Source organism: Rhinopithecus roxellana, chromosome 10, assembly GCF_007565055.1.
Source record: "Rhinopithecus roxellana isolate Shanxi Qingling chromosome 10, ASM756505v1, whole genome shotgun sequence".
Lineage (NCBI taxonomy): Eukaryota > Metazoa > Chordata > Mammalia > Primates > Cercopithecidae > Rhinopithecus > Rhinopithecus roxellana.
In genome coordinates, this window is record NC_044558.1 from 92,023,967 (window position 1) to 92,034,446 (window position 10,480).

The 10,480-nt window shown below is 46.5% G+C and overlaps 1 protein-coding gene and 1 pseudogene across 1 annotated transcript; both read left to right on the forward strand.

Annotated features, from left to right (window-relative positions):
- The first annotated feature begins 4,060 nt into the window (after positions 1 to 4,060).
- LOC115899938 lies at positions 4,061 to 4,329 on the forward strand (annotated as a pseudogene).
- Positions 4,330 to 8,591: 4,262 nt separating this feature from the next.
- Positions 8,592 to 10,201, forward strand: LOC104666661 (tubulin alpha-1B chain-like). Its single transcript, XM_030938818.1, has one exon. The coding sequence runs from the start codon at positions 8,654 to 8,656 to the stop codon at positions 10,007 to 10,009; it is 1,356 nt and encodes a 451-aa protein (XP_030794678.1). The 5' UTR covers positions 8,592 to 8,653; the 3' UTR covers positions 10,010 to 10,201.
- Positions 10,202 to 10,480: the final 279 nt, after the last annotated feature.

The following is a 10,480-nucleotide window of genomic DNA, read 5'->3' on the forward strand; positions in this document are numbered from 1 at the left end:
GCGCTGAGGGGCAGAGATGCAGGCCCTGTGGGGAAAGAGCTTAAAATGGCGTGTGGGGTTCAGAAGACAAGAATGAATTGAATGAACTCCATGCAAAAGGTGCAGAGGCTTCTGAAAGATCAGAACAAGGTGGGGTTCAGATATTAATGCTATGAGCATTTAATAAGATCCACTAGGTGCTGAGCACAAGAGTGGCAAAGATGAGAGACACAGTCCCTGGTCTTGGAGGGCTGAAGTGTACTGCGAATGATCTTTGCATGCAGATGACCTCTTAGAAAGGGGGCATCCAGGTGGGAGGTTGCCACAGTGAAGGACCCACTTCACACATGCACTAAGACCCCTGTAGTTGGGTGGAGCAGGGCTGTTTTCAAGCTAACGTATTTCCAACAAAGGTGCACATGTGCATTACATGTAAAATAGAGCCCGGTCCCTCCATATGGAGGCCCGATTTGCATGAGCTGGCAGCTAGCAACATGGAGTCCATGTTGAAAGAAACACATTTGGACCTAAAAATAACACGGCCACTGCAAATGACAAATTCCATTATCTGTTCGGTGAGGCCGCCTGCCTTCAGCCTGGTACTCCTTAACATGGAATAAAGAAGCGAAAAGGCTGGCAACAAAATTTGCCTCGACTTCTTTCCCACCCCTCAATATTCCTCTGCTTTTTTCTTCTTATTTTATTGTCTTATTTTGGCATGTGTGTGTGTGTGTGTTTCCATGTACATGCATTTTACTCCTAACAAGGGTTGTGGTAACCATTTAAAGTTCTGGACTTATTTGGGCCATGGTCCCCACTTGACAATATATACCAACAGTTCGGAGACTCTTGGAATTTTTCCCTCCTCCCTTTCACATATTCACACATTCATTCAACAAACATTCATCAATATCTTTACAGTTTTTTGCACGTGGGCATACTATGTTAGGAGAGAAAGTTCTTCTGAGGTCTCCTGGGAAAACAGATAATAAGCCAGGAACAAAAACATGGATCATTTCAGGCAGGGATGAGGGGTACAGAAAGGGTGATTTCAGGTTGCAGTGGCCCAGGAAGGTCACCCTGAGGAGGTGACATTTCAGCCAAGACTTGAAGGCTGAGAAGATACCACCGATGTTTGCTGAGAATGGAGCTGGGGCCAGCAGTGCTTGGGTGGAGGGAAAAGAAAGTTCAAAGGTCCAGAAGCGGGGAGACTTTGTGTTTGAAGATGTAAAGTTGGCCCAGGTTTCCGGAACACAATCCACGTGTGGAATGAACTGGAGAGACATTCAGCCTCATAGAAGCAACTGTTGAGAGCTTGCCATTCATTGAAACTGGAAGGTTAAATGACACAACAGGGAGGTGCAGGAGATGGGGTGAAAACAGGACGCAGCAGACACTGTGGGATAACTGGTTATTTACAATCCCCTTCACCAGTGCTGCCTTCCACTTGGTTTCTCAGCCCTGATGGCAGCTAGGGGGTGTCCAAGACAGAGTTCTAGCCAATCAGACATAAACAGAAATCTGGCTGGGCGCAGTTGCTAGTGCCTGTGATCCCAGCACTTTGGGAGGCCAGGGTGGGTGGATCACTGGTCAGGAGTTCAAGACCAGCCTGCCAACATGGCGAAACCTCATACAAAAAATTACCCAGGAGTAGTGGCAGGTGCCTGTGATCTCAGCTACTCTGGAGACTGAAGCAGGAGAATCGTCTGAACTCGGGAGGCAGAGGTTTCAGTGAGCTGAGATCGTGCCACTGCATTCCAGCTTAGGTAGCAGAGCAAGACTCCAACAACAACAACAACAACAACAACAACAACACCCAGAAATCTGCTAGGAGCTTTCCAGAAAAGTTTTTGTTTTCCTAATTAAAATGATAGTGAAACCATAGGCCCTCTCCTTTCCTGCCTTCTTTCTGTCTTTCTTTAACAGAGGCAGATGTGATATCTGGAGCCATGACAGCTACTTCCCAAACTTGAGGCAAAGGCCAATAGAATCATAAAGACAGAAGCTGGGCAAGGTGGGTTATGCCTGCAATCCCAGCACTTTGGGAGGCCAAGATGGGTGGATCACTTGAGGTCAGGAGTTTGAGACCAGCTTGTCCACCATGGTGAAGCCTCATCTCTACTAAACATACAAAAATTAGCTGGGCGTGGTGGTGCACATCTGTAGTCCCAGCTACTCTGGAAGCTGAGACTTGAGAATCGCTTGAACCTGAGAGGCAGAGGTTGCAGTGAGCAAAGATCGTGCCACTGCACTCCAGCCTGGGCAACAGAGCAAGACTCTGTCTCAAACAACAACAACAACAAAAAAAAGAATCACAAAGACAAACAAGCTATTTAATCCACACCAGTCACCTCCCTCCAGACTCTTCATTATATAAGAAGAACGGCTCCCATCTGTTTAAGCCATAGTAGGCTTTTCTGTTACTTGCTCTCAAATGCATTCTTGAGTTGATCCGTGGTGTAAGGGTTTGGGGCTATGGATGGCGGAATAACAATATGAGTGAGTCTGAATTCAAAAGCAGCAGCCTTAGGACTCTAAGATGGACACCATGCTTGAAAGAGCCATCTCTGATGGTAAAATCAATCTATTGCTTACTTAAATATCTCTACTTCAAGTTCCATATTTTGGGGGAAGGGCTAAGATGAAATGAATCAAGATAGACATGAATCCTTATTTTATATGTGACCCTTATTTCACCCAAAAGCAAGTTTGGTGGACTGATAGCACCATTGGAGAAAGACTGCTTCCAATCCCCTTCACCAGTGCTGCCTTCCACTTGATTTCTCAGCCCTGATGGCAGCTAGGGGGTGTCCAAGACAGAGTTCTAGCCAATCAGACGTTGAGCCTGAATGGGGAAGGGCTGAAGATGATGGAAAATGAACAACAGTGGAAAGTAGAACATCTTTCCACGTGAGCTCTGCTATCCCCTGGGCTTCCAGGATTTGAGGCATATTGTGACAATAAACTTTTTGTGGAATAGGAAAGAAAAGTTATGGGATGTGCAGGTTCATTATACAATGTTAGAAAACAAACCAAAAAAAAGAACAGTTATTTGCTTTTTGTGTTCCCTCAAGACCCATGTAAATCCTTGTAAAGTAAAAGTCTGCAATGAAATATAAATCATACGGATGGCCACAAGTTCTAGATAGCACAGAGTTAAGGTCTCAAAATCATGGAAGGCTGAGAGCACAAATGACATGGGATGAGATGAAACTGTGAGTCTTGGTTCCAAGAATCTGGCATCAGGGCAGTCCCCATCCTGTCCACTTAATCTAATGCCAACAAGTGTTAAGGTCCAGTTGGACCAAGAGAAACCATCATGCTCAAGGAGAAGGCATCCACTGTACAGTGTAAATGCTCAATATGCAGCTCTCTGCCTAAGTGTGTGGCATATTGACTTGTAACCAACTGATATAGTTTGGCTATGTCCCCACCCAAATTTAATCTTGAATTTTAGTTCCCATAATCCCCATGTGTTGTGGGAGGGACCAGGTGGAGATAATTAAATCATGGGGACCATTTCCCCTATCTGTTCTCATGATATTGAGTTAGTTCTCACAAGATCTGATGGTTTTATAAGGGACTTCCCCCTTCACTAGGCATTCATTCTTCTTCTCCCCACTGCCATGTGAAGGAGGACGTGTTTGCTTCCCCTTCTGCCATGATTAGAAGTTTGCTGAACTGAGACATACTGAACTGAGAGTCAGTTAAACCTCTTTCCTTTGTAAATTACCCAGTCTCAGGTATGTCTTTATTAGCAGTGTGATAATGGACTAATACACCAACAAACATTTGTTGAATACCTACCTACTCTGCACATACTGCCCCATGTGCTGGAATCATCTAAGACCATAGGGTTATCATAAAAGATGGAAGTCAAGGTAGCTGTCCCAGAAATAATATAGAATATTCTACATGCCACATTTGCTTCTAGGGAATGTGCTTCCAGTGGCATTTCAACCATGACATGGTTGTTCTGCACCTAGAAAACTCCAGACATGGCTGAGCACGGTGGTTCATGCCTGTAATCACAGCACTTTGGGAGGCCAAGGTAGGAGGGTTGCTTGCTCCCTAGGTAACCATGTGCAACCTAAAGGCTATGATAAAAAATGCTGACATCTTGGAATAGATGCAATAGGACTTGGTGGAGTGCACTACTCGGGCGCTAGAGAAATAGAATACACAGAAGGACATTCCAGCCCATATCCAGAAGGAGTTTGACAAGAAGCCCAATCCCATGTGACTTGCATAGTGGGGAGGAACTTCAGGAGTTATGTGACACATGAAACCAAATGCTTCATCTGCTTCCACCTGAGCCAAGTGGCCACTCTTCTATTCAAATCTGGTTAAAAGCATGGACTGTGCCACACACCCAGTGATCCATCCAAAATCAAGGACTGCACCCTAAGTCCCAAAAATCAGAGACTGAAATTTTTAGCATTGATCTTGGAACCTTCATTGTGTTTTACACAAGGCAGTCATTGAACTAGTTTGTTATGGTTATAAAACAATTAGCAAAACCACCTACATTTGTATTTCTTTTCTTTTCTTTTTGAGACAGAGTTCTGCTCTGTCACCCAGTGTGGAGTGTGCAGTGGCACAATCTCGGCTCTCTGCAATCTCTGCCTCCTGGGTTCAAGTGATTCTCGTACCTCAGCCTCCTGAGTAGCTGGGATTACAGGCGCACGCCATCATACCCAACTCATTTTTGTATTTTTAGTGGAGACGGGGTTCCCCCATGTTTCCCAGGCTGGTCTCAAACTCCTGACCTGAAGTGATTTGCCTGACTTGGGCTCCCAGAGTGCTGGGATTACAGGCGTGAGCACCGCACCTGGCCTTGTATTTATTTTCTATTCCATATCTCTGCCCCATGTTATTTTCTCTCAAAATCCATTCCTTTGAAAAATAAATATGTTGCAGATGTGAAAAAAAAAAAAAAGGAAAATTGGACTTGGAGTGCAACATGAAAGGAGAAAGGAAAAAAATGTCATTACAATAAGAATATAGACAAAGGATCTATATACAAATGTCCATAGCAGCATTATTTGCAGTAGCGAAAGATTGGAAACAACCCAAATGTCTGTCAACAGAGGATGGATAAATAAATTGTGGTATATCCACACAACAGAATACAGTTCAGCAGTGAAAAAGGAACCACCGACTTCCACAGCAGCACTGGCCTGAAGTTCAAGAATGTGCAAAACTGAAGGTGGTAACAAGATAGCAATGGCCTTTGGGGAAGAGAAACGTTCTATATTTTAATCTGGGTGATAGGTATACAGTGTATACATAGGTCAAAATTCATCAATTTATACCTCAGTTTAAAAAACGTAGGAAGGGTAGAAATGTACACATGTAGATAGTAGTTATAAAGCAAATCACATGATTCAGACCAGACCTAGATAAATATCCAGATCACCTAGGGAGTTTTTGAAAAACACTCATGCCTGGCCTGGTGTGGTGACTCACACCTATAATCCCAGCACTTTGGGAGGCTGAGGCTGGCAGATCACTTGAGGACAGGAGTTCAAGACCAGCCTGGGCAACATGGCAAAACCCTGTCTCTCCAAAAAAATTTAAAAATGAACTGGGCATGGGTGGCCTGTTCCTGTAGTCCCAGTACTCAGGAGGCTGAGATGGGAGGATAGCTGGAACCCAGGAGGTCGAGGCTGCAGTGAGCCATGATGACGCCACTGAACTCCAGCCTGGGTGACAGAGTGAGACCCTGTCTTAAAAACAAACAAACGAAAAACATCCAGGCCTTGATTCTATCCCTAGAGATTTTGGAATAATTCATCTGGGACATTGGTGATGTTTTCGTTTCCCGGATAATTTTGAAGGGCAAGGTTCAAAATCTCAACCTTGGTTGAGAACTGCTGCTCTAATGAGCCAATCCACAACTGCTTACGGAGCCCTGAGCTTCTTTTTTTTTTTTTTTTTTTTGAGATGGAGTCTTGCTCTGCTGCCCAGGCTGGAGTGCAGTGGCCGGCTCTCAGCTCACTGCAAGCTCCGCCTCCCGGGTTCACGCCATTCTCCTGTCTCAGCCTCCCGAGTAGCTGGGACTGCAGGCGCCCGCCTCGTCGCCCGGCTAGTTTTTTGTATTTTTTAGTAGAGATAGGGTTTCACCGTATTAGCCAGGATGGTCTCGATCTCCTGACCTCAGGATCCGCCCGTCTCGGCCTCCCAAAGTGCTGGGATTACAGGCTTGAGCTACCGCGCCCGGCCAGCCCTGAGCTTCTAAACTAGCCCTGGCCCCAGGCCTTCTATCTCAAGAGCAGCCCCGCCCTCTGTCCCTCTAGGCGTTTGCTGTCTGTTAGAGGAAGCAAGACAGCAGAAATTACTTAGCAACAGGATTGTCTTTAGCTCCAAGAAATCACCAGAAAGAAGGTGGCATAGACCTCATATCAGGGAAGAAAAGCCTCTGATGGATCAAACCTGAGCAGTTAGAGAGAGGAAGGAGAAACATTCTGGGATGGAACAGCACAAATGGAGGCTCAGAGGCAGCTCAGCCTCAGTGGTATGAAGGGCACTACCCATCTCTCAGGGCCCAGCCCAGCTGGGATCCGCTTCCTCTTCTCTGCCTCCTCCTCACCTCTTGTGACCTTTGTACATCCCTTGATTTACTTCTCTGCAGGGTAGTCGTCCTTTCTGCGAGTCTATCTCCCTGTTAAACCACAAGCTTCCCAAATATCGAGACTGCCATAGTTTGTTTCAAACTACCCAACTCTAACCCAATTTCTCCGATAGAGAGAGAGATATAGTTTCTGACAGAGAACTGGGAAGTGGAGCTAACCAGGGAACCTAATAGATCTTGCCCAAAGTCGCTCAGCTTGTAAGTGGTGGAAATTAACTCAGATGTCCAGGCTCAGATCTGGACATCATCTGTTTGCCGCCTTTGATCCACCCTTTACTATTCTCTACCTTGCTCTGTGCCTGGTGGCAGAGCCCATGTGGGCTGCATCCACAGATCCCCTTTCAGGCTTCTGGTTGTGTTTGGCCAATAGGAAGCACTGACAGAAGATGGGAGGGCAGGGGGAGAAAGAGGTTGGGGTATTAATGCCCCTGATGCCCTGTTGTGGGAGCACCATGAGTTGGTCATGTCCTCTGCCAGAGGTCATAGCTCCTAACCAGCAGTTCTCTCCAGCAGGGGCAGCAGTGTTTCTTGGCCTTCTTTCCTTCCTTCCTTTCCTTCCTTCCTTTCTTTCTTTCCTTTTCTTTCTTTCTCTCTCTCTTTCTGTATTTCTTTCTTTCCTTATTTCTCTCTCTCTTTCCTCTTTCTTTCTCTTTCTCTTTCTTTCTTTCCTTCTTTCTCCCTTCCTTCCTTCCTTCTTCTTTCTTTCTTTCTCTCTTTTCTTTCCTTTCTTTTCTTTTCTTTCTTTCTTCTTTCTTCTTTCTCTCTCTCTTCTTTCTTTCTCTCTCTTTCTTTCTTTCCTTCTTTACTTTTCTCTCTCACACACGCACATTCTTTTTTTCTTTCTTTCTTAGACAGAGTCTCATTCTGTTGCCCAGGCTGGAGTATAGTGGTACAATCACAGCTCACTGCAGCCTTGACCTCCTGGGCTCAGGTGATCCTCCCACCTCAGCCTCCTGAGTAGCTGGGACCACAGGCATGCGGCATCACACCCAGCTAATTTTTCTATTTTTTGCAGAGTTGGGGGTTTCCCTATGTTTCCTGGCTGGTCTCAAACTCTTGGGCTCAAGCGATCTGCCTGCCTCAGACTCCCAAAGTGCTGGGATTACAGGTGTGAGCCACTGCACTCAGCCAACCTTTTAAAAAATGATCATCCCCCTAAGAAGACTTTCTAGACTTTTTTCTAATCACTAATCCTCCCCATGAAATTACAATACTGCAGATATACTGTGTTCCTGTTTATGTGCTGTATGTATATTTGTGCTTCCTACAAACAGAGTAAGATCTGTTTCACCTCCCAATAATCAATTTTTGCCCCTTTTGGGGGGTGAAATTGACCCTATTAAGAAAGCATGAGCTCCCTGGTTACCACCAGTAGCTTCTGCCTCACCTTACCTTATAGGGACAAGGTGTAATGGCTCCTCACTGCCGCCAGTCCCAAGTAGCTTCATTCCCCGTTCTGATGTCTCTTAACCTCATCTACATGTTTGTTCCTTTAAACCTCCCTCAATTACCATTTCATTCCTCCCAGAACCCTGGCTGACAGAGATTCAGTGACAGAACCAAGACCATACAACAGGAATGTTCTGGGATGTTCTAGAAGTGAGATTTGAGAGTTGGGAGTCATCCACAGCTCCCCCAATCCCAAAACCTCTGTCCTTCCCACTGGCAGAGGCTGGCATGACTTGCCCCTTTTGTGGTTAACTGCCCTGGAGCTTATCTGTGAAAGAAATACCTCTGGCTTCACAGCTGCATTATAGAACCTTTTCAAGAGCATTCAAAATTTCCTCAGTTGGGCAGAAAGTGCATGACTTGCTGAGGGAAAACTAGGAACAGAAGGGAAGGAGAAGAATTTTAGCCTCTTTAACAAGGCAGACAGATATCCTGATTATTCACCTCCAACCTGCAAAGACAGCCAGGTTCTATGTGAGTCAGCCTTGAGTTTGAATTCTTTGAATCTATTTCTTAAAGATAAAGCATTCCGACGGTAACCGGGACCCGGTGTCTGCTCCTGCCGCCTTCGCCTCCTAATCCCTAGCCACTATGCGTGAGTGCATCTCCATCCACGTTGGCCAGGCTGGTGTCCAGATTGGCAATGCCTGCTGGGAGCTCTACTGCCTGGAACATGGCATCCAGCCCGATGGCCAGATGCCGAGTGACAAGACCATTGGGGGAGGAGATGACTCCTTCAACACCTTCTTCAGTGAGATGGGCGCTGGCAAGCATGTGCCCCGGGCAGTGTTTGTAGACTTGGAACCCACGGTCATTGATGAAGTTCGCACTGGCACCTACCGCCAGCTCTTCCACCCTGAGCAGCTCATCACAGGCAAGGAAGATGCTGCCAATAACTATGCCCGAGGGCACTACACCATTGGCAAGGAGATCATTGACCTTGTGTTGGACCGAATTCGCAAGCTGGCTGACCAGTGCCCCGGTCTTCAGGGCTTCTTGGTTTTCCACAGCTTTGGTGGGGGAACTGGTTCTGGGTTCACCTCCCTGCTCATGGAACGTCTCTCAGTTGATTATGGCAAGAAGTCCAAGCTGGAGTTCTCCATTTACCCAGCACCCCAGGTTTCCACAGCTGTAGTTGAGCCCTACAACTCCATCCTCACCACCCACACCACCCTGGAGCACTCTGATTGTGCCTTCATGGTAGACAATGAGGCCATCTATGACATCTGTCGTAGAAACCTTGATATTGAGCGTCCAACCTACACTAACCTTAACCGCCTTATTAGCCAGATTGTGTCCTCCATCACTGCTTCCCTGAGATTTGATGGAGCCCTGAATGTTGACCTGACAGAATTCCAGACCAACCTGGTGCCCTACCCCCGCATCCACTTCCCTCTGGCCACATACGCCCCTGTCATCTCTGCTGAGAAAGCCTATCATGAACAGCTTTCTGTAGCAGAGATCACCAATGCTTGCTTTGAGCCAGCCAACCAGATGGTGAAATGTGACCCTCGCCATGGTAAATACATGGCTTGCTGCCTGTTGTACTGTGGTGATGTGGTTCCCAAAGATGTCAATGCTGCCATTGCCACCATCAAGACCAAGCGCAGCATCCAGTTTGTGGATTGGTGCCCCACTGGCTTCAAGGTTGGCATCAACTACCAGCCTCCCACTGTGGTGCCTGGTGGAGACCTGGCCAAGGTTCAGAGAGCTGTGTGCATGCTGAGCAACACCACAGCTATTGCTGAGGCCTGGGCTCGCCTGGACCACAAGTTTGACCTGATGTATGCCAAGCGTGCCTTTGTTCACTGGTATGTGGGTGAGGGGATGGAGGAAGGCGAGTTCTCTGAGGCCCGTGAAGACATGGCTGCCCTTGAGAAGGATTATGAGGAGGTTGGTGTGGATTCTGTTGAAGGAGAGGGTGAGGAAGAAGGAGAGGAATACTAATTACCCATTCCTTTTGGCCCTGCAGCATGTCATGCTCCCAGGATTTCAGCTTCAGCTTAGCTGACAGACATTAAAGCTTTCTGATTAGATTGTTTTCACTTGGTGATCATGTCTTTTCCATGTGTTCCTATAATATTTTTCCATCGTGTCTCAAAGTAAAGTCATTAACATCAAAAAAAAAAAAAAAAAAAAGATAAAGCATTCCATATTAAATGATGGTTGGCCAAGGAACCTCCTTTCCTATTGCCAGCCTCCTTCCCCAGCAGATTTGGGATTTTCATCTTCCTTGTGGCCCCTGAGGATGTTTCTCAGTAAGCATAATTTCCTAACGGGAGAGTTCATGTTTTCACCTTGGGTCCTGAGTCTTACAGAGTGAGCCACAAACTCACTCTTGATGAGTAAGGGAGCCCTTTCCTGCCCAGGAGTCCTGATTTGCCTCTTTGCTGATTTCACCTGCTTCTCCATTTGCTC